The 24,735-nt window shown below is 43.7% G+C and overlaps 1 protein-coding gene across 1 annotated transcript; it reads right to left on the bottom strand.

The window, feature by feature from the left end:
• Positions 1 to 19,456: 19,456 nt before the first annotated feature.
• Positions 19,457 to 24,483, bottom strand: LOC146822284 (olfactory receptor 2D3-like). The gene is made up of 2 exons (XM_085609450.1): positions 24,302 to 24,483; positions 19,457 to 20,207 (listed from the first exon to the last, which is right to left on the bottom strand). The coding sequence occupies exons 1-2, from the start codon at positions 24,481 to 24,483 to the stop codon at positions 19,457 to 19,459; spliced, it is 933 nt and encodes a 310-aa protein (XP_085465576.1).
• Positions 24,484 to 24,735: the final 252 nt, after the last annotated feature.

Raw genomic sequence — 24,735 nt, 5'->3', positions numbered from 1 at the left:
ATGTGTGTCAGACCAATACCCGGAAGACTCAGGTTACTCACTTTTACTGGCTCCAGATTTCCGAGAAGGTCAAAGAGTTTTGTTGCTCCTGTGTCATCTTCCATGTCCGTAGCACAGCAGGTGGCAAGCCATAGGCTTTTCTGATACCACTTGTAGTGGTGGGGATTGATCTAATTGTGGAGAGGTTATGGATTGATATTTTTGGTTTCCGCGACCACCCAGTAGCCTAGGTTCATCTCGGTGGTATTAGAATATGCCATCAGATATCCATAGGCTATTCTCCTTTGGACAGTGATTGCCCCTGCTGTGATTAAACCTTTTCTTGGTATCTTCACTGGGGTTGGGTTCCATAAGGAGATAATTTTCGATAGAGGCTCACATTTAATCTCTGCCTATCTGAAGGCTATGTGGCATACCTAAGGCAATGGTCTAGTTGAAAAACATCAACAAGACCATAAAAGATATGTTTCAGGGGTTATCTGAGAAACTCAGAAGGAGATAGGATGTTCTTTGCCCATGCCTACTATTCACCTACTGAGAGGTCCTGAAAAAGTAATTTGTTTTATTCCCTTTGAGCTGCTCTTTGGACACCCTATGAGGGGTCCACTAAGCTTGGTTAGAAAGGGTTGGAAGGGACCCCTCAAGGAACCAAAGCAGGTGATAGTGGACGTTGTGCTTGGTCTTTGTTCCAGGATGGCTGAGTACATGAAAAAAGAACCTGATGGCTTACAGGAGATTGTAAAGCGCTGATATGACCAAAAGTCCTCCATGGTTGAGTACTAACCAAGACAATTGGTGGGTATCCCAGAACACTACAGGACAAGTAGACTGGTCCATGCCCAATCATAGAGAAGGGGAAAGTCACCTACCTGGTAGACTTGGGTACTTCCAGGAGCCCTCACAGAGTCATCCATGTGTATAGGACCACATTGCACCATGACAGGGTAGAGATCACCATGCTGATGGTGACTGATGAAGGAGAGGAGAAATAGAGTGAGCCCCAATCAGAACTCTTATCCTCCAATGCCCAAGAGGGAAATGTGGAAGTAGTACCTCTTTCCTCCAACCTAAAAGAACAGCAACAAAGGGGTGATATCAATTGTTGAGGCAATTTCCAGGGTTGTTTTCCCTGACACCAGGTCAGAGAACATAGTGTACCCTTGATGTGGATACTGGTGACAGCTTCCCTGTCAAGAGCAAAATATACAAATTTTCTGACCAAGTGTAGGTCAGCATCAAGGCTGAGGTCACCGAAATGCTGTAGTTGAGGGTGATTGAGCCCTCTAGTAGTCCATGGGCAGCTGAGTTATACTTATACCCAAACCAATCCCAAAGGAGAGAAACTTGAGATGAGGTTATGTTTGGACTCCAGTGGCTTCAATGCATTCATCAAGACTGATACCCAACCCATATTTGCCGTGGCATCAAGTTTTTAACAGCTAGCCCTCACCCCAGGACCTAAGGAGAGGTATGCAGTTTCCACACTTGATGGACTTCTATTTAAAGTGATGCCTATTAGTTTGGAAAAAGGCACCTGCCAACTTCCAGAGGATGGTGAATCAAGTTATTTCAGGTCTGGAGAGTTTCAATTCAGCGTATCTTGATGATATAGCTGTTGTCAGTTCCACCTGGGAGAACCACCTGGTCCATCTCAAAGAAGGGTGGCGGCCCTGCAGGAAGCCAGCCTGACTATCAGGGCAAGTAAGTGCCAGATAGGGCAAGGCTCTGTAGTGTACCTGGGCCACTAATTTGCTGGAGGCTATGTACAACTTCTTAAACAAAAGATCCAGACAATTCTGACTTGGGAAGCTCCTAAAACTCAGACTGAAGTCATAGCCTTTCTAGGTCTGACTGGGTACTACAGGAGAATCATGAAAGGTTATGATACCATAGTGGCACCACTAACTAAACTTACTTTCAAGAAGCAAAACAAAAAAATATTCAGATTGAGCAGTGTCAAAAGGCTTTTGAGACCCTCAAGGAAGCTCTTTGCTTAGACCCTGTACTGAAGGCAGCTGACATCAGAAAGGAATTAATTGTTCACATAGATGCCCCTGGATATGGCATGGAGGAGTGTTGTCACAGGTAAAATATTTGGGCCTAGATCAGAAAGTTGCCTTAATTAGCAAGCAATTCTTCTGCCAAGAGCAGCAGTGGAGTGCCATTGAGAGAGGGAGTGGGAACCATTGATGTGGTTTGGTCTGAAAAGATGCTATTTGGGACTCACTTCAGAGTTCAAACTGACCACAGTGGTGGTTAATGCAAATGAGAGGAGAAAACCCCAAGTTGTTGAGGTGGTCCTTTTCCCTACAGGATATGGACATTAAATTGGACCACATATCTGGGACTGACCATGCCAATGCAGATGGCCTTTCCAGCTTCTTCCATTTAGATGATGAGAAATACTAAGATAAATAAATGATATTTGCGTATCACCTTTCATCGGTAGAGGGGCATATAACCCCCAGGTGTTTGATGTGATGCTTCTGTTTTTTCGACTCTCAGAGTACCCTAAGACCCACTAAAACCTCAGATCCAATTCTCCGACCTCAAAACATGTATGCTGCATTGGCTATACAAAATTGGCATAGGTTTACTTACCTGTAAGTCCCTATTATATGGTACCCAATGTAACTAGGTCATATACATTAGAGGGTTGCCATAGGGATTGAAGCACTATTTGTGCCACTCTGGATGTGACACAAGTAAACCTTGTCTCTCACCCTGATATCACAGGATGGAAAAGCAGTTTTGAATTGCTAGCCTGACATTGAAATCCATGGCAAAGTCAAAATCGCCTCTTGAAACATGTATAAATTACTACATGACAGCCGTAGCGAGCTGTAATGTTAGAGTGCATCATATTTCCTGGGCAGAACATGTATTTTATGTGTTCTGTCAGTAAAAAGCGGAAGGCCTTTTTACTGTGGAAAGACTTGATAACCCTGTTGGTAGTGGTAGGATTACAAGCTGACCCTCAGCTGAGCTTACTCCCAAATGGTGCAACCAAAGTTGATACTTCAATGTATTAATCAAAACTTTATAATCAGCCCAACTTGATTCTAAGTCAAAATGAATGGCACAAGTTACAGTGTGCAACTTTACCAAAGTTTTAACTTTGTTGCCTTCATTCACCAATGCGCATAACAGTTAGACAAGGAGTTTGTACCTGAGACAGCTTTCTGCCCTCATAGGGAGACGTGCTAACAGCTCTAATGAAAGGAGCCTGCACTGGAGAGAAATATTACCTCCCTCCTACAGGAAGCCTCATGGGTGTTGGCCTGAAAGGTAAGCTACAAAGCTTAAGTCGTCTTTGAAGAGCTAATGGGGAACACCTGGGAGAGGGGCAGCCCCGTTGTTTAGGCAGACTCATTGTCACCTAAAGGGGCGTAAAGCCCCTTTGATAGCCACACATCTGGGATGTGTTAGGGAGCTCTGGGTGCCGTGAGAGGGGTTCTGCCATGTTGGGTTTGGGCAAAATGGTGCATCGTTGCATCCTGAGATAGCAAGATGCAACACTTCCCAAGAAGTAGTCATCAGGAGGGAGGGAACCTAGGAGCCCATTGGCTACTGACCAAGACTACCTTGATGGCACTTTTTGAACTTAGACGGGGCATAACTGGACTGTTAGACTGATTAGAGAAGGACTGCCCTCCTGTACCATGGAACTGGCAAAGAGGCTTCACCAGCATGGACTGCTCCTGAAGAACCTTGTTGCTGTAAATAAAAGGGAGTGTGCCTGCCATATCCTGCTCAGGAGAAGTTGTCTCTGGAGCCCAGAAAAACCGAAGAGACTCCAAGCGTCACTTGGATGACCTCCTGTTCACAGCACGGGCCACAATAGCTTAGAAACCTGCGGAGGGCAAGTTGGCAGGCCAGGATCTTCAGACTACCACCAACCGTTGCTGTGCAGCACCAGAGTGTGGAAATATGGATTTTCCCGATCAGTTATGTCCCCTATCTTGGACCCCAACGGTTCTATGTGCATGTCACAAGTACATGTATGTTCCCTCCAGTTCCAGTTATGAAGACGCAAATACATGTGCGTCCACCGTCAACATGCCCTCTGTCAGATCCGCCATGACTAGGCCGGATATTCCATTCCTAAATATGAAAGGCCACCGGTTTTATATGGTTCACTTATACCATTTTACAGTCCAGGCAAGTAGGCCCTGATTCTGTCGTCAAATTCTTCTTGCTTTCTGCCTCTGAAAACTCCAGTTCGAGCCTGCATCTGTGACCATGAACTTTGTCTCATTCTCTGCGCGGCTCACGAAGCCTGACATCAGCCTATTCTCTGCCAAGAACTGTATTTCACCTTCGAGTTATCTGCTTCCCCCTCAGCCGATGCATTCCTGCCTAGTAGTTTAAGTAAACATTCTTCCAGTTACCAAGCAAAAGGCCCGGTTTCTCTGTCTTTATGCAAGTAATTCATAGTCCTGTTACCATGGAATATTCCTACCCCCTCGCATTTAGTGTAGACCCTTAGACGCTTGTACACGCACGCACAGTCAGTATAGAATAGATTCTGTCCGAGAGTCCTTCTTTTGTGGATAACATAGTTCTTTAAACATAGGATGTTAGATATGATTTGGGATTAGGTTGACTTGACCTCCCAGACTTTTCGTCTCCACATGTAGAGCTAAATGTCAAGTCCCCTTCACCCCCTAGTTACACGTCAATTACACGTCATGCTGCTGCGCGCGCATCTATGCCAAGTATTATCTTATGGATCCACCTATATGTGACATCATAACCAATTACGTTCCTTTTTACTCCTTATTACACCCATTTTTTGGTTACGTAGACAAATCGTCATTTTCCTTATCAATTGTTACGCCTACTGCATTCGCTTCATTGTAATGTATGATCTATAAAAGTCATTTCATGTCAATAATGTATGTACTTCACTTCCTGAACCTCCGTGGTGATGGAACTTGGAGCAACCGATTATAATCGTTCATTGGAATAAAGCCCATTCCGAACCTCTAATACCACGGATTCTGCCTCTCATTTTACTGAGCTATTTAATTATGTTTCTGTATCAAATTAAGTCCAGGTAAAGGAAAATTATTTACCACATGAATGGCGCCCGAATAGGGACACTTTCTCATCTCACGCGCCGGCGGTGAGTTGCAGGCCCGGTCTCCTGCCACAGCTGGACGGACAATAACGCGTACCAGCAGGATTTCCTGTATCTCCCTCCGGTCAAGCGGGGGCGACTGAGACTGCGATCAACACCCAGACGAGGCGGTGAGAAGTGCGAAGTATCCCGACCAGAGCCTAGCTGAGAGAGCAAGATCCGAGGTATACAGAGACCCACCAGTTCGAAGTCGAGTCCAGTTCCCGACGAGTCGAGTCGAGTCCAGTCCGGTTCAAGTTCAAGTTACCGAGGCCTTCCGTTTCCGAAGCTACCCGGTGAGTACCATTGCTGGGGAGGCATTTCAGACGTGCACATAGGTTGTGCCGGTCAAGACGGGTTTGGGTACACAAATCCGGTCTGCACTGTTTTAGCAGTGTATCTGTACTGTTTAGCAGTATATCAAGTATTCCGAAGTATCTAGTTATTGTCAAGAATTAAGCTTGGTGATTAGTTATGCAGACGATCATCATTGTTGGTTATTTTAAAGGTTAAGAATGTTTAATGTTTTATGTTTAATGTGTTAAACGTCCTGCATATTGTGGTATGAATGGTTGTTCATTATTGTGTTTTTGTACTAAGTGTGTTCAGAATCAAGTATCAGATCAGTTCTCAATATGCCGTTCTTTTCGAAACTAAGACAGATCACTACTAGAAAAGGGGTTCTCGAAGAAGCCGTCCCTATTCCTCCTAGGGACACTCCAGGGCACTTCATGTATCACAAACATGGCTTAGACGCTATATTATTTCTTGATTTATGGGCAGACTACACCAAGGGATTACCAGAAAGTCAGAGGTGGCCCGCAGCGGGAACCTGGGATGCAGAGTGCATCATGAAAGTCGAGGAAGAGTTATGGAAAAGGAAAGTCAGACAGTCACAGAAAGACGCCGTTGAGTTATGGCGTAAAGAATCTCATAGACGCACAGAAAAAGCACGTAGACAGGAAGAAAAGAATAAAGAAAGTTCAAATAAAGTTCGAGAAAATCTATTAATTGAGGAAGGTATCCGAGTGAAATCAGAACAAGTAGACAGACAAAGAAACGCCCTTATGAATGGTATGTATCCCCTTCTGGCCGAAGGATTACCTAAGGCTACTCCAGAAATACCGAAAGACTTGCCACCCCCATTGTTCCCAATAAAGGTACATCCTAAGGGGCATCCTAGAACCGCAGAAGATGTTTTTCTTTCCTCATATTTAGATGACGCAGCTCCCGAATATGCTAATTCCGCCTCGCATAGACCACATACCAGGGAGGTCCAACGCCAAGATCCAGCACCCGTATCCCTACAGCAACAAATCGAGTCACAAGTTCTGGCAAGCACATCTGTTTCTGCATCCGCTCCTACAGCTACTTCTATAGCTGTGTCCACACCTGTAGTTGCTGTGTCACGTTCGACGAATCCTTTCACACCCGACACCCCAGATGGGGCCACGGGAGGTGCTACCAATATCTTTTCTACGCCACCCAGAATAAATAAACTTACTTTTCAAGAGTCAGCACATTCACGTACACCCAAACTCATAAGTGCCCGTACGCTGAAGGAACTTCTTATAGATTGCAGATATGACCCTGTGCCCGGTAAAGAGGACGAAATGATCCTGGCATCATTGCGTATCAGACGAGCCGCAGGGTATTTAGGAAAGTTACCAGGAATGATTGCGCATCTAGATAAAATATATCATTTTGTCCAAACAGGGCGAGATCCAGAATGTATTAACAGAGCTATGGAATACCAGAAAGTAGAGATACAGGGGGAACTGTTACGTTTCCTCATAAACTGTGTGATCAGAAATCAAGACCGACCGGGGGTAGACCCGGAAGCAATGCAAATTCTTACAAGATGGAGCCAGAATATATCAGAAGGGAGACATGATAAGCAAAATTGTATAATAGCCATGTGCCGAAAGATCCGTAAAGAAATAGAACGTCTACACGAAGAGAGATTAGAGGTAGACGAGTTCGAACAAAGCGAGGAAGAAGGGTCAGGACTGCCCACAGGACAGTCGGACACCATAGCCTATGTAGGTAGAGGAAGATCTTGTAATAGTAATAGACGTCTTACTGACTCAATACGTCCGATATGTCCAGATAATAACAGGAATTTCCAAATACCTATAATTAATATAAGGTCTAACGAGCATTCGTTCCAAACCGCCGACAAACTACTCCGAGAACGAAGGGGTTATCATTTTCTCGATTCTATGGATGAACAAGATTTAGCCAGGGCAGCTGTCCATTGGGTGGACAGTCCCGGAAAATATAGTGATGATACAGTAGTACGCACATTTTTGAATCTTGCCCCAGGTGAACAGAGGTTAGCTGGGATTTATATGATTCAACAACTCATTATACTATATCGAAGTCAGCATTCGGACCCTGGTCCCTTACCTGACATACTGACTGAATTGCTTATGAATAAATGGAGAGGTGCAGGTACTAAATTAATTAAAGAAATTCTAGAATCAAGAAAGCAGTATATTCTTTTTGTATGCGCAGAGCATGTCTCATTGCCCGTCAAGGAAAGAACCACATATCACATGGATAGACAGAATCCCTTACGAGAAGTGCACCCAATAAAAGGCGAGGACAACGAGTTCAAGCGCGTATTTGTATATACGCCCATATCGAAAATAGAATTGTTACAAATGAAGAAAGTGGTACCCAGTCATGACAAAGACCCAGCGGGTTTTCACCGAGAAATTAAAGACATGTTACTCATGGGAGAGTATACCTATCCCGACATTATGACAATACTAAAGGTATTGATGCCTGCTGGCATTTATGAGAAACTCAAGGAAAAAGAGTGGGAGGTAGGAGACCAAAAGATAGAATGGTCAGTGTTAGAAGCGGAAGAAAAGGCCCGAACTGCAGGAGCAGGACTTGGGGATAAAACTAAAGCACTGCCAGGTTTATTAGTACAGGTACTGCCACGTTTATTAACTACGAAAAAGGAAGATTGGGGTACAATTTCAGCCTGTAAACAGAAGCAAGATGAAGACACTAGTGATTACTATGCCCGATTTGAAAAATGTTTTGGTATAAATAGTGGCATAAAAGCAAGTAGCGAATCATACCCACATCTGTTTGTAACAAAATTAGTAGAAAATGCCCTGCCACCAGTAAAGAATAGAGTATTAAAATTCGAGAGTACCTGGCAAGGTAACACTCCATCACAAATGTTACAAATGTTACAGTACCATCATAATAGAATTAGAGAGGAACAAGAACATGAACACAGACGCATGAAAGACACGAAAATGAAAATGCTAGTTTCCCAGACAGTTCCAGCTGAAGGACATAAAAAGGGTATGACACATTCCGATTCAGCAGGACCTGTAAAAGGGACATGCAATTATTGTAAAAAGCCAGGTCATTACGTACACGACTGTCCAGTTTTAAAACATAATATCGCCATAGGTAAAACACAAGAAAGAGCACGGCCACTAAGACAAGATCAGAATGAACAAGGAGCTCTGCAGCATGCCCAGGCCATGCCAGCCGCACAACAGCCAATACAGTTTGTGCCAGCTGCACCACCGTTGCCTGTTGCTGCCACACAGACAACAACACGACAAATGTATCAGACCGCACAGTATGAATATCCTGAATATCAGCGTTACGCATGAACTAGCCTAGAGAGGGAAGTTGACTTACCCCTTATCGAGATACCTGTAGATCAAGAAGGACCTTATGTACATAGTGAATTATTAGGCCAAGATAGAAAATTTTTACTCGATACAGGGGCAAGTCGAACAACCATAAAACGTAGTGAAGTTCCAGGGGCACCCCTCTCAGGCTCACAAAATATTTCCCTTGGTTTTTCAGGAAAACCTATTGTTAATGAAGTGTCACAACCTCTGCCACTTACGATAGGACCTATGACCCGAACTACAGATTTATTGCTTACTAAATCATGTCCAGAAAACCTGTTAGGAATAAAAACATTAAAAGCTCTAGGAGCTATAATATGTTGTTCTCCGGAAGGAGTAAGGTTGTTTTTACGTGATTTTAAAGGTCACTATGTATCTAGAGACATGGATCCCCGACTGCAGACTTTACCTACACGTCTATGGGCACAAGGCCCTACTGATGTTGGTTGCATGAATATTACACCATATAGAGTCACATTAAAGGCAGGAGTGGTGCTACCACGAATACGACAATACAAGTTACCACCAGATGCTGTAGTGGCTTTACTACAAATCATTGACGAGCTTATTGCCCAAGGAGTAGTTGTAGAAACAGACTCCAATATATGTAATTCACCAATAATTCCGATTCTTAAACGAACAGATCCAAAGGCCCCGCCAGTATATCGATTGGTTATTGATCTGCGCGAATTAAACAAGTGCATTGTGCCACAATTCCCTGTGGTCCCAGATATCTCGTCATTACTGACAGCCATTGATTCCGAAGCAACATTCTTTACTGTAATCGATCTCAAGAATGCCTTTTTCAGCGTCCCAATAGATCCGGAAAGCCAATATTTGTTCGGATTTAGTTTAAATGGACGTAGCTTTAAATTCTCACGCGCACCCCAAGGATTTACAGAAAGCCCCAGCATCTATAGCCAAGCACTGAAACGAGAACTTGACAGTATCCACATGCCAGTTAACACTGCCCTGCTTCAATACGTCGATGATCTGCTGATCACCGCAAGAAGCGAACCGGAATGTGAAAAAGCATCACTGACAGTTTTACAATTTCTAGCCGAAAAGGGGCACAAGGTGTCCCCTTCTAAGCTGCAATTCTGTGTCCAGCGAGTTATTTATCTTGGGCACTCGCTGTCCAAGGAGGGAAGGCAGCTTACACCGGACCGCATTCAGTTAATAGCTAACATGCCAACACCCAAGACACAAAAGGAGGTGCGGGCTTTCATAGGTCTCACTTCATATTGCAGGCAGTGGATCCCTCAGTATGCATTTCTAGCAAAACCACTCATTCAGTTAACCACACAGGAGGCAGCCACATCGACTGTTCTCCCTTGGACTCAGGAACATACACAAGCTTTTGAAAGCCTAAAGAAAGCTTTATGTCAAGCACCTGTTTTAGCAACGCCATGTTATAGAAAACAGTTTACACTCTTTGTTACAGAACGCGAAGGTACTGCTTTGTCAGTACTCACACAGGAACAAGCAGGAGCACACAAACCATGTGCTTATTTTTCTAGTACATTAGATCCCGTAGCTCAGGCTTTGCCTGCATGCCTGAAATCAGTGGCAGCGACAGCTTTAGCAATCAGACAAAGCGATGCCATAGTGTTAGGACATCCATTGACAGTTCAAGTACCACACACAGTAGAGGTTCTTGTAAATAGAACGCAAACACAACACTTGACTATAGCGCGACTTACAGGATACGAGCTTACATTGTTTCAGCCACACATAGAAATCAGACGCTGTAACACATTGAATCCTGCCACACTTTTGCCAGTAACCGGAACAGACCCACTAGCTCATGACTGTATTGAAGTTATTACTATAACGACAAAACCCAGACAAGACTTGACAGATGTCCCATTGTCAGATCCAGACCTGACGTTGTATGTAGATGGTTCATGTATGAGAACAAGTACAGGAGAGTTAGTGGCTGCTTACGCAGTCACCACAGATACTGAAGTCATTGAAACAAATCGTATAAATACTTTGTCAGCTCAAGCCGCAGAGCTCATCGCTCTGACACAAGCCTGTATTCAAGCCACAAATAAAAAAGTCAACATATACACTGATTCACGTTATGCATTCGGAGTTGTACATGACTTCGGCGTGCTGTGGCGAGAGAGAGGTTATTTAACTTCCCACGGTGCCCACATTCAGCACGGACCCCTCATTCATGCCTTATTAGATGCAATACATCTACCTACTGCAATATCAATTATGAAATGTAAGGCTCATACGAAGGTTACTGATATCATTTCCCAAGGCAATGATCTAGCCGACAGAACAGCTAAACAGACTGCTCAAACTCAAACCCCCGACATGACAAAGACAATAGTCCCGACACCGACACAGTGTATGACAGTTAAAGATCCTACTCTTGACGTAATTGACATACAGACACATGCTACACCAGACGAAATAAAGAAATGGACTGAATTAGGAGGGATCCAAACGGACCAAGGATGGATGATGAAGGAAAAGTCTGTATGGTTCCTTCCTGATTCAATGGTTCAAGTTATAATTAACACTATACATAGTCCAGCGCATCTAGGAGAAAAAGCTATGCTAGACAGCATTCAACACATTTGGTTCAATAAACATTTACGAGCAGCAGCCAAACAAAAGGTCCGTACCTGTATGATCTGTTGCCAGTTCAACCCAGGAAAAAGCGTTCCCGTAGAACAGGGTGGATTTCATCCTCCTGATCACCCTTTTGAAGTCCTCCAGATGGATTATATCCAGATGGAACGATGTCGAGGATTCAAATATGTTCTCGTAGTTGTCTGCGCTCTGTCCCGTTGGACGGAGGCATACCCGGTTTCAGATTACACTGCCCCGACTACTGCCAAACAGTTGGTTCGAGAATTCTTCCCACGATACGGTTTACCACGTGTTGTCTACTCAGATAACGGCCAGCCGTTCTCATCCGAATTAATGAAACATGTTTCACTTCTGCTAGGATATCAGTGGAAATTCCACTGTGTTCGACACCCCGAGGCAGCAGGTCTCGTAGAAAGACATAATCAGATACTGAAAATCAGACTGTCCAAAATATGCAGAGAGAAAGGTGTCGACTGGATAGTAGCATTACCAGTTGCACTCTTTTACATGAGAATGGTAGCACACTCTCGAACAGGGCTATCCCCGTATGAGGTGATCTTCGGCAGACCACCAAATATGTGGGGGACGCCCATACCACGCAAAATAACTGATATTGACTGTAATATGCTGACAGATTACTTGGCTTCCTTGATGTCTGCACTACAATCTTGTCGTTCACAGGTTGCTGCAGCATTTCCCGACAACACTGAGGTGAAACCCCATGACGTACTTCCGGGTGATTTCGTGTTTGTGAAAAATTTCGACCGAAAGACTCAGCTGGAGCCCAGGTGGAAGACACCCAAGTTGGTTCTGCTGACCACAAGAACAGCCGTGAAGATCGAGGGCCGCAAGGGCTGGATTCATTCAAGTCATATCAAGAAATTTCATGGACAATCCTCGGATATAGACATTGTGCCCTGCACTCCCTCACAGACTGATTCAAAACTTCCTTTTGTTGAACAGAGCAACTCTGAACACTATAAACTAAAGCTTAGGCCCAACCAGTCGAGCAATTTGATTGTTTAAGTCCTCTCCAAGGTGAAGCGGTTGAATTGTCTCTGACATGTATCCCTTGGACCTGAGTAGAGAAAGCACCCGGAAAATGTTGAAACGACAGGCGTATTGTAAATCACTGCGTAGCCACTGTATAGTGACATTATTAATCTTGTTTTTCTTAAGTCTTTTAATAATTACTGCAAGTATATTGTTGCACATATATTACCCTATTTCTAGACATGTTTATAATGTTACTGCTGAACATTCTTTTAGTGACTTACCTCCGCATGAATTGTCTTATAGACTTGCGCTGCGCAATAACACTTTCATTAGTATGTTACATCATTCCCACCAGACTAGTAATGCCACCAATTGTTGGGTGTGTGGCCGACTCCCTCCCTATCAGAATTATGAAGGAGTCCTGCCTTTCTTTCCACATCCATTTACACATAATGGCTCCTGTGGAGCATGGTTTAGTTTAATCAATTCCATAGACTCAGACACAGCAGTTTACCAAGATCATTGGGTATGGGGAAATCTGAACCTAGTTTTACTCAAGGTCTGCTACCCTGACAAGGAGGGTCGCCCCAAGAGAACAGGAACTGATCTAGAAAATGAAGTATATGGATTAGGTAATTTTACACCTAATCTCATGATTCTAAATGTCGTATCCGAAGTTGAACTAGTCTTGCCCACCATGTCAGTATTCCCAGCGAAGGGTGAATTATGTGTAAGAAAGGTTGGTTCCATACATATGGGCCATAGTAAATGCACTACTATAGTAGAATTCAGTGATCGAGGCAAATCTTCATTTAGAGCTTATCGCCACTCCTACTTTATATGTGGTCAGACTGCATATATGCGTCTACCTCTAGACTGGGATGGTACCTGCTACATTGCATTCCTTTTGCCACCTGTTTTCCTAGCTCCTCCTGATTATTACAGAAATATTCATTTAGTACACAACAGAGAGCGGAGAGATCTCCCAATTGTTGATTACGCTGAAACAGCATGGGAAAAATACACAGATTTCAATAAAGGCATCTTTCCTTATATAGGTACTGTTACTAATAGTAAACTAATACGTAGATTAACTAGAACCCTTGAAGCAGTAGTGAATGAAACTATTTCCGCCTTAGGCAATCTAACAGAAGAGCAGTCTGCTATGCGGATTGTTGTGCTTCAAAATCGTCTTGTTCTTGACGTCATCTTGGCTGATAGGGGCGGAGCTTGTAGGGTCATCGGATCAAGCTGCTGCGTATTCATACCAGAAAATTCGCCATCTGTATATAAAGCCATCACTCGCCTTCATAAGATTGTAAACCAGATACACCAGAACCCAGGCACTTGGACTTGGTCCAGTTGGTTTTGGAGTGTGATATCGGCCTGGGGATGGAGAGTTCTATCTTTCCTAGGTATTGGCCTTCTCATACTATTCAGTTGCTGTCTATGTCTGCAATGTGGACCAGCGATTTGTGGTCTGTGTACCACATCGTGTATTCCACCACCAAGATTTCGTTCGTCCCGGAAGAAGAAAGAAGAACAAATGATGTTATATGAACAGATCAATGGATTGATGAAGATTGATATCTCTTAACGGGCAAGTAGGGGACAAGGAGGGAATGTGGAAATATGGATTTTCCCGATCAGTTATGTCCCCTATCTTGGACCCCAACGGTTCTATGTGCATGTCACAAGTACATGTATGTTCCCTCCAGTTCCAGTTATGAAGACGCAAATACATGTGCGTCCACCGTCAACATGCCCTCTGTCAGATCCGCCATGACTAGGCCGGATATTCCATTCCTAAATATGAAAGGCCACCGGTTTTATATGGTTCACTTATGCCATTTTACAGTCCAGGCAAGTAGGCCCTGATTCTGTCGTCAAACTCTTCTTGCTTTCTGCCTCTGAAAACTCCAGTTCGAGCCTGCATCTGTGACCATGAACTTTGTCTCATTCTCTGCGCGGCTCACGAAGCCTGACATCAGCCTATTCTCTGCCAAGAACTGTATTTCACCTTCGAGTTATCTGCTTCCCCCTCAGCCGATGCATTCCTGCCTAGTAGTTTAAGTAAACATTCTTCCAGTTACCAAGCAAAAGGCCCGGTTTCTCTGTCTTTATGCAAGTAATTCATAGTCCTGTTACCATGGAATATTCCTACCCCCTCGCATTTAGTGTAGACCCTTAGACGCTTGTACACGCACGCACAGTCAGTATAGAATAGATTCTGTCCGAGAGTCCTTCTTTTGTGGATAACATAGTTCTTTAAACATAGGATGTTAGATATGATTTGGGATTAGGTTGACTTGACCTCCCAGACTTTTCGTCTCCACATGTAGAGCTAAATGTCAAGTCCCCTTCACCCCCTAGTTACACGTCAATTACACGTCATGCTGCTGCGCGCGCATCTATGCCAAGTATTATCTTATGGATCCACCTATATGTGACATCATAACCAATTACGTTCCTTTTTACTCCTTATTACACCCATTTTTTGGTTACGTAGACAAATCGTCATTTTCCTTATCAATTGTTACGCCTACTGCATTCGCTTCATTGTAATGTATGATCTATAAAAGTCATTTCATGTCAATAATGTATGTACTTCACTTCCTGAACCTCCGTGGTGATGGAACTTGGAGCAACCGATTATAATCGTTCATTGGAATAAAGCCCATTCCGAACCTCTAATACCACGGATTCTGCCTCTCATTTTACTGAGCTATTTAATTATGTTTCTGTATCAAATTAAGTCCAGGTAAAGGAAAATTATTTACCACAAGAGGACCCTTTGCATAATGTTATATTTGATCTCACTGAGCATAAGAGAGTCTTCGGAGTGAAGCTTGACTGAGTCACAGTATTGACTGGGCAACACTCGGAAACTAAGTATTGCCCAGGGAAGGATTTGGCTGTGACCGCTTTACTGGGCAACTGGTAGCCCTTTGTCAGCCAGACTTTTACCAGCACCAAGAGAACTTTGAGGGGCTTAGACAGTATGGCAAGGTCCACCTCACCCCTTTGTGGATTGACAAGTAGCTGCAGAAAAAACCCAGTCGACCACACCTCATCCATAACATCGTTGAGCATCTTCAACATTTTGATCCTTTGCATCAGGACCACTTCCATAGGAATTCATTGCAAAGGAGAAAAAGTGCCTGGAACTGCATGGAGACTGATTCACCTGCAAAGGAAAATTATTCTGAGGACCATGCTGGTCCCCCTGATTGGCTCCCTACTAGAGCTGGCCACCTAACATGAAAGTGACTGCAGTACAACTATCCTAACGTTTTGTCTAAGTGTCTAATTTGTTGAATGTGTCAATGCTTGTTTCTGGTTGAATGAAATGCTTTGATTTACTACATCTTGTACATTCTACATTCCTGTAGCCCTAAAACTAAACCTACTGGTCCTAAAGTGATTGGTAAGTGTATTACAGAGTGAAGCTCCACAACCATACCATATAATACACCTCAATTCCCCACAGAGGGTCACACATGTAAAGGTTTCCCAAGCCCGAAGGGAGTATTTGGTTATCGCCATCCTTTGGATAGAAGGAACACAGACAGGTGTCGCTAAGTCTTCACTATCTCAAGTTAGGTGCATCTGGATTTAGAGGGGTGTGAATCCCTCAACCCTGTCAGAGATACTCCTATCTGCAGGAGTTATTTGTTGTTGTGGGGGTCTTTACCCTGTTCCTCTGAAAATACCAGATATGAAGCAATTGGGATTTATAACAATGTATATTTATTATGTATAAACAGCACACAAACATTGTGTACAATAGTGATACATATTATTATCATTATTATTATTATTATTGTTATTCTTATTATTATCATCATTATTATTATTCAGCAGCCATTATAAAGAAATTAATATTAGAAACAAACAAAGCATTATATATAACAAATTACAACATTTGTTTAGAAATTAGTCTAATACCCACCTATCTTTATACCTGGTTTTGGCTGAATTAGTCACATCCTCTGTTTCTATATTATTTCACGCAATGTATTACCCTTGCATACCCATGAGAACATTGCAGTCAATGTGGCTTAGTGCATGTAGTTTCTGTGATCTCTTTGTGGCCATTGCAGTTCCCTACATCTTTCCCCGTCATGGTGTGGCAGCTAGAGCCTGCTGGAGCCCCGATCCTCATGAATGTGATACCGCCGGCTAGCTCCTGATGATGACGCAACCGGACGATGAGGGGCACTGAGTTATGAGACCTTGGAAAACCTGCTTGTTCCCATAATGTTTTTATTATTTTTATTGAGCAGTTAGAGTACACCATTATATCTCTCTACAGGCCTTGGGTTCACTTTGAGGGAATTGACCAAGTAGGAAGCCCTCTTTTATATCCACTGCGCACAACTCCTGAGTAAGCTGCTCATGCCCCCAGGAGACTCTTTTGACAGATCACTGTACTTGGGGTAATGTGAGCCTAAAAGTATTAATTATTCTTTACTACTTTTCAGATTATGGGATCCTGAAGACATTGTTTCAAATTCCCACTAGTACACATTTCCTGGAATACTAGCTTAATAATAAACTAGTTAATTGTAGACAAAGGACACCCAAAGTGACAAGGGATGAAGAGCTAATAATTTAAATATTATTTTAGTGGCCGTAGCAGAAATTCACTCGCCCATGGAGGCCAAGATGAATGGTTTAACCATCGATGTTGCCCTATTACAGGAGAACCAGTGAAAGATTTCAGGAAAAGCCAACACCAATGCTCTTGATATTAAAGAATCAACCACCTGTAGCACAGATCTATCCCAGTGCATCTGCATATTATGGAAGACAGGCTCGAAGATGCGGAGGGCTGATAATAACAATAACATTGACTTGATTTAGTTAGTGTGGAAGGTAGCAATGTTTCTGGTTTGATTGAAAATTGGCGGAAGAATCATATAGCCACAGATTCCTTGCCTTCATCTCTAGTTAAGAGTGTGCCCATAGTGTCTTGGCCTCCCAGACGTTGAACAATATTACTTAGCTGCACAGTTTCAGTAGGTCGCTGAACGGCTAGTGGATCATTTTGTATCTGAGTCAGGTTTTAGCTCCTTCAAAATACAATAGTGGATCCCTACATTTACCACTACTTTACACAAGGTGCCCCAACCTGACCCCCTCATTATAAGGAGCCTTATCATGCCTTTGGCGCTCCCTGGCACTTATAACACAGCGTAATTGGTTCCATACGCACCTTCAATTCCCTTCCTTGGGCTACTGTCCCAGACGGATTAAATCCACCCCACCCCAATTTGTAAGTGGACCGATCAGGGTTCATCAACATGAACTGTTCTGTTCGGTGAATTCATGGTATTCACAGTACTCTTGGATGATTATGAGATTCCCCCTGGAAACTTTCCTACTTATGTCAAAAATGATCCACAGAGACCCCTGATGATATCAAACTTATATGTCTTTAACTTAAAGAAGTTACTATCTATTCAAGAGAATTGGCATGATTTTTCTCGATGCAATCTTTTCATTTTATGATGCTTGAATTATATCTTTACTTTCAGTGGGTCAGCCTTCATAGCATACTGACTATCTGGAAAGGGGTGGCATGGGTTGAGGACCAGTAGGAGTCTGGGGTTGTTATGCTCTTAAATAGAAAAAACAGCACACACTGCTGACTCATTACATCATATACAGTCTGAATTGTCTATGCTGACAACCTGTCTCTCTCTGTGCAACTGCTACTGTGAATACAAATGAGTAATCAAAAAGTGCCAATAAAAATATATAAAATAACAATGATACAATATAAGTATTAGCCAGCCCTCTTATTAAGCTGTGATCATAAAATAATTTGGCACAATGACAACAAAGCACTTTTAGGTCAATGAAAAGGTAAATGATGACCATTATGAACAAGCTCTTGGAAATAAGTCCTTAGTATTTCTTTTCATTATTCAGAAAATGTATTATTTGTATTGAATGTGAACAAAGATCTCCATAGAGAATACAGTTTTAATTATAAAGGTTTGAGTTGGTTATGATATGAAACCCTGGGGAATTTTAAACATTATGAAATAATTCAGAGTAGCAATACTGTCAAAGGAGACTATTTTCCTATGCTTTCCAAAGGTTTCACAAAAAAGGTGTCTTCTGAATCCTAGGTGGACCAGACACCTGCAATGCATCTGTTATGTCCTTAAACATCTAGACAGATCTCTGCTTAAGTCAAACATGGCTGACAAACATTCCAGAAACCCCACAAGCAAGGAGTAATGGGACCTCCTCTGATGGCCTTAGGGAAACTCACCATGCCTTACATCATTTTAAAAATATGAATAATACCATACTGATGATGATGCTTTCAATAAGTAGTTCATTTATGTTTTTGGGGAGTTTTAATTAGCGTGATTATGACTCATCAGGGTATCAGAGCGTTGTCCATATAGCAGTCCACAAGGGCATATAACAGGCAAGAATGTATAAGCAAGGAGCATTACAAATACAATGAAGCTATCACCCAGGCAGATTCAAGAACCGGAGGGAGATGTCCCCAGGAAGATAGTCAAGCAGAGTGACTTCAGGAGAATGAGTGGAGGAAGCATTTTCACTTCTTTCTTTGAGGAGGTAGTCGAGGGGATTGTCCTGCTATCCGGAGGCAGTGAGTTCCATATTGGTGGAACCTCTGCGTCATTAGGTTTGTTTTCATGTTCATTTTGAGCATTATGCATGCACTGTCCATTAAAAGCACTGCCTCAGAATGCAGCTGCCTTGGCAAATGCAAAAGTGTAAATTGAAATAAACATATGTGTTTCCAACACTTATTTTGCATTATGACCCCAATGTGTACCCTCATGAGCCTCAAGAAAAAGGTGGTTGTAAAGTGCTTGTGGCTGGTAAGGGCATTTATCAATACTTCACAACTGTCACTGTGGTGGCAATGAACTCATTGTTTAAAGGACCCGGCCCACTAATGAGATGACCCTTCTACCTCCAATGGCCATGTGTCACTGTAAACCAAAGTGCCCTAGAGAAGGAAATGGAAGAATTTTATCCCACCATAAATATGTACTTCATTTATTCAATCAAAAATGTTTCTCTGCATAATTTTCTGCAGAGCCATCTTCACGTCTTTGTTTCTCAAGCTGTAGATCATTGGGTTCAGCATTGGGGGGCTGACAGTATAAAATACAGAGACCATTTTGTCTTGACTATCAGAGTTTTTTGAAGTTGGTTTCATGTACATGGAGAGGGCGGTGCTGTAGAACATGGTGACCACCATCAGATGAGAGGCGCACGTGGAGAAGGCTTTGTACCTGCCTTCCGCGGAACGGATTCTCACAATGGTGATGATGATACGTGTGTAGGAGAGGAGGGTAAAAATACATGGGAACACAAGCACATATGTTGCGGCAGAAAAAATCACCATCTCTGTGAAAAAGGTGTCCACGCAGGAGATTTTTAGAAAAGCTGTGGCTTCACAAATGAAATGGTCAATAACATTGATACCACATAGAGGCAGCCGCAGTGCCGGAATTGTAATACAGAGAGCAATGAAGCTGTCACTAATCCAGCAGAATGCCACCATTGAGAGACAGACAGACTTACTCATGATGACTGTATAACGCAAGGGAAGGGTGATAGCCACATACCGGTCATACGCCATGACTGCTAGGAGCAAACTTTCCGTACAACCCAGGAGAAGGTTGACGAACATTTGGACAGCACAAGCAAAGAAGCTTATGTCCTTCCTACCAAGGAGTTGTCTCAGCATGTTGGGCACAGTCACTGATGAGTAGCAGATGTCTATGAAGGAGAGGTTACCCAAGAAGCAGTGGCGTAGCTAGAGCTTGTGGCGCCCGGGGCTATCCCTCAGATTGCCGCCCCGGTGCGGGGGGGGGGGGAGGAGAAAGGACAGCACGCACTTGAAAGAGGTCCGAGAGACACGTAGCATCGCCGCTAATAGTTACCTCGATCATGCAAGTTACATGCACATACATGACACGGTCCAAGGCTACACAGTTGAATACACCAGTGACCGGCAGTACAAAGGAGGACACACAGACTGCATGATCTATCTGGGGACTCAGAAAAACCACGTACGACATCTATCAGAAAGCTGCGTGAACGATTACCTGGTTATCACCTCAGCACAATGTAAACATGCACATACATGACACTGTTCGGGGATCCGTCATTTACAGCTGACAATAAATGACCAAATATCATGGTCCCCCCCATTAAAGCAGTGGGGACGTGCACAAACGTGATGTGCTCTAAGGACCCAGAGCCAACTTAACAGTGTCGAAGCTAAGGGTGGGCGTAGTTCGCGAAGTAGCACTTCGCGAAGCTACGCAAAGTGAAGTTCGCACTACGCGAGCTACGCGTAGCACTTCGCGAACTGCGAAGTAACATGTTCGCACTGTGCAAGATGTTGTTTTCAATGATTGCACAGTGCGGACAAGCAACCGGCACTGTGCAATCATTGAAAATGGCATCTTGCACAGTGCGAGCTGTAGTTTTCTGCTGCTCGAGTAGATTTTTCCTCGAGCTGCAGCTTTCTCAACGCAAACTGGTAGTTTCTCATCGCGAGCGGTCGCGAGCATACGCGACCCCTCGCAATGAGAAACCTGACCTTCTCGCGTTGGGAATCTCGCCGGGAGGTTTATTTTCCATGCTCGCGATCGCGAACAAGGAAAAAGTCTCGCCAGGATGTCATTTTGCTTGCTCGCGGTCGCCAACTTGACGTTGAGGACCGCGAGCAAGCAAAAAATGACCGCAGCACTTCGCAACACTACGCTACGCGTGTTCGCACTGTGCTACGTGCAGTTCGCGTAGCGCGAAGTAGCGCGAACTTCGCAAACTACGCGAGCGTAGCGTAGTGCTTCGCCCAGGCCTAGTCGAAGCCTGTAATTCTTTATCTTTCAAAAACAGCAAATTAATTATTCACAGGTAATGACTCACTGTGTGCCCTTAGAACTAAACGCAGCACAAAGGGGTCAGTCAGCTCCACAACCTTGCCAACACAGACCAGATACAAAGCCCTCTCTGGTGGCCCAATGGCAACAACCAGGGATCACGCCCTGTCATTACTTCTAAGCAGCAGCAACCAACTCCCTGGGACCCAAAGCCAGCTTGTAATAGTGCATCTCTCCTTAAGAGCAGCCTCAGCACACACATGGTGCACAGCCTACCCAGGGGGCCCAAAGCTAAAATATAGGGAGTGGAGACACATTGTCATCACAATCCTTAAACACAGCTGTAGGGGCCATGGGAATATGTTCAACCCTATCCAGGGACTCCGTGAATAATCAGAAGAAACAAGAAACATTACATTTTTCTGCAATTTTGTTTTCACATTACTTTCATGGTAACCAACAGTGTTAAAAGTCCGCAAAAACAGTAAAATCATAATAACGTGTCTAGTATGGAACGCCAAGGCTGTGTAACACACGTCCCTGTAACACACGTCTTCAGCTGCCTCCCAGACCCGAATGTAGGCATGGCAGAACCAAGGTCTGGAGAAAAATAACCACTTAAAAGAAGTCCGGATATGAAGTAAGTTATGTGTGCTTTTACGCATGTGTGTTTCAAAATGTCCACGGCTTAATCATTGGACAGTGGTAGCTTGCTACTACTGGTATCGCTCTACTCACAGACATCCGGGAATAAAGCCCTTCATCAGATCCCTTACGCATTTCAAAAGGTTCATAACCTTAGTGGACACAGACCTGGATGCGCCTAGACAACTGCTATCAAAATTTCACAGGCACTTTTGTAAAATGCGAGGCATTTTTACAAAAGTGTTGATATTGTGATTTTTTTTGCAATCATGACATCCTGAAGGGTTTGATTTACACCTTAAACAATAAGCATGCTAAATCTATTCATCGGTTTCTATGAAATGGTAAATGCAATTCATCCCGAAAGTTTCCAACAGTCAGTTTATGTGGCATTTAACCGTTTTTCTATGAAATCACATACAACCCTGTGGAGCAGGTAGGCACAGACTATGGCTGGTGCTTTGAAGAGACAGCCATTGTCACTTGGTGCTGTGTATCTGTGAAAGCATGCAGAACTTCCACAGATCTGACCCAGTGATGGCTCTCTGTGATCTCACTTCCAAGCAATCACCTGCTCGCACACAATCACCTGCTCACTCGCACGCAATCACCAGGCCTCGGGTCATCTACTGCATGCATTAGCTAGGCTGTGAAACAGTGGCGGTCTGTAGCCAATCAGTTCATGGACTGTCCAGTGCATCACACGTGAAAAACTATTTCAAGATGTTATGCACCTACCACATGTTTACTGCAGAATTTGTAACGTCATGCATATGGTTGCTAGATATCACAGCTCAACACTGACACACAGGCTCACCATAAACCCATGGCAAGTTTAATTCAAGAAACTAAAGAAGCTATAAACATATCACAAACACACCTTCCTTCACCCCCACTCAGTGGAGTGTGAACACGGAAGCACATTGGAGCAACTGTGCTTATAGCAGAACTCACAAAACTTGTGTACTTTGACATTTTTTTTTTTTGCATATTTATATAGCGCAAACTCGACCCGAAGGTATTAGAGCCAGGGCCGGCTTAAGTGCTGGTGGCGCCCTGTGCGACAATGTTTGTTGGCGCCCCCCCCCAATGACCACCTCCACCACCACAGGTATCTCTCGCTAGCACCCTTTAACAGTGACCAAGTCTCCATAACCACACTCTCTCAGATGCACTGAATTAGTTATAGCGCCACTCATACCAGTGTAGGGTGTCCGAGCACTTTACATCACACACACATTACACAGAGACAATCAATCATACGCGTGTAGATCAGTGTGTAGGAAATGTTACATAAGCCAAAGGACTAAAAGTGTAGGAGTCACATGTCATCCATAATGATAGGCAGTATAGTTTAAGAGTGCTTGGTGTGGAAAAGCACAAACTCCGAGGCGAAAATGAAACCGCATAGTTGGGAGTTTTCTTTAATAATAAGAATCGATTTCAAGCCAAATTAACCCTTTTTGCAACATTAATTAATGTTCTAATAATGTATACTTTGCAGTCTGTATGCAGTTCCAGGATGAAAGTTAATAGCTCACTATACTATATATTAGGACTTTAAGTTATAAATTGCAAGTAACAAAAGGATGTCTCTTTTGAAAGCAGTAACCTGCTGATCTGTTTACATCATACGTACTCTGTAATCTACTTGGTACACGTTCTTTGCAGCAGGAATACTAACCATCTGCACTAACTTCACCTAAATCAAAACCTCAACTATACAAAATGCGGATCTCTCGCCAGGAAGGTAATTAATCACACGAGTTATCTTGACATTTATGTGAGGCCTGGTAATTGCGGGGGTGGGGAGAAGAAATGCTGCAGCAGGTGCTTCAAAAGCATAATAAAACTCGACTCAAACACGGCGCCCCCAGGAAGCCAGCACCCGGTGTGGTGACCTCGAGGCTCGAACACCAAAGGCGGCAGTTTAGGCCGGCCGACGGACCACATCCTCTACCCTTAATCTAACATCACTTACTTGCGCCCGGCGTTCTGTATCTCCTCTCTGCTTGCAGCTCCGTCGGCCTGCCACTACCTCCGCCCGGATCGCTGTCAACCTTGCAAAAGCTCGTGTCCTGCGACGTCACGGGCCTATGCTGGGTGGTGACGGTGCGCATGCGCTTGCATTTCAAACAGGGCCGCGCGCGCGGCGCGGCACTGGTGGCCCGTTGCGGCGGCCTTTATAATTTATTTGGGGACACTGACTGACACTACTGTAACAGTAGTGTCAGTGTCCCCAAATAAATTATAAAGGCCGCCGCAACGGGCCACCAGTGCCGCGCGGCTGCCGCCCCAACAATAGTGCCGCCTGGGGCGGACCGCCCCCACCGCCCCCCCCTAGCTACGCGCCTGCCAAGAAGAAGTACATTGGAGTATGAAGCTTCTGATCATAGACACATGCTGTGAGCAGGGTAGCATTTCCAAACAGAGTGGACACATAAATAGCCAAGAATAATACAAAGAGAAAAGTCTCTATTTTGGGGTTCTCTGAAAGTCCCAGCAGCAGGAATTCAGTCACTAGGGTTCCATTCCTCTTCTCCATGTAGTTGCCTCCTTTGTGTCTGTAGAAATATTTGTAAAAAGAGATGATGTATTAGTGTTCTAAGTGATACTTTCACTGCTATTATCACATAATAGATGTATATGGGAGGTTTAGAAACATTGCTGCACAAACTCTATGTATTCTTTTTCAAAGCTTTGCTAGCATCATAAAATGCATGTGTTACAAAGTATTTAAAATAATACAATGAAATAATCCTATGAAAGTGTTTGGATAAAGAATTCTCTGTCAAAA

The sequence above is a fragment of the Triturus cristatus genome, chromosome 6, assembly GCF_964204655.1.
Source record: "Triturus cristatus chromosome 6, aTriCri1.1, whole genome shotgun sequence".
In the NCBI taxonomy this organism is placed as follows: Eukaryota; Metazoa; Chordata; class Amphibia; order Caudata; family Salamandridae; genus Triturus; species Triturus cristatus.
Note: the sequence above shows the minus strand (reverse complement) of the source record. Positions and strands in the feature narration are given on the sequence as shown.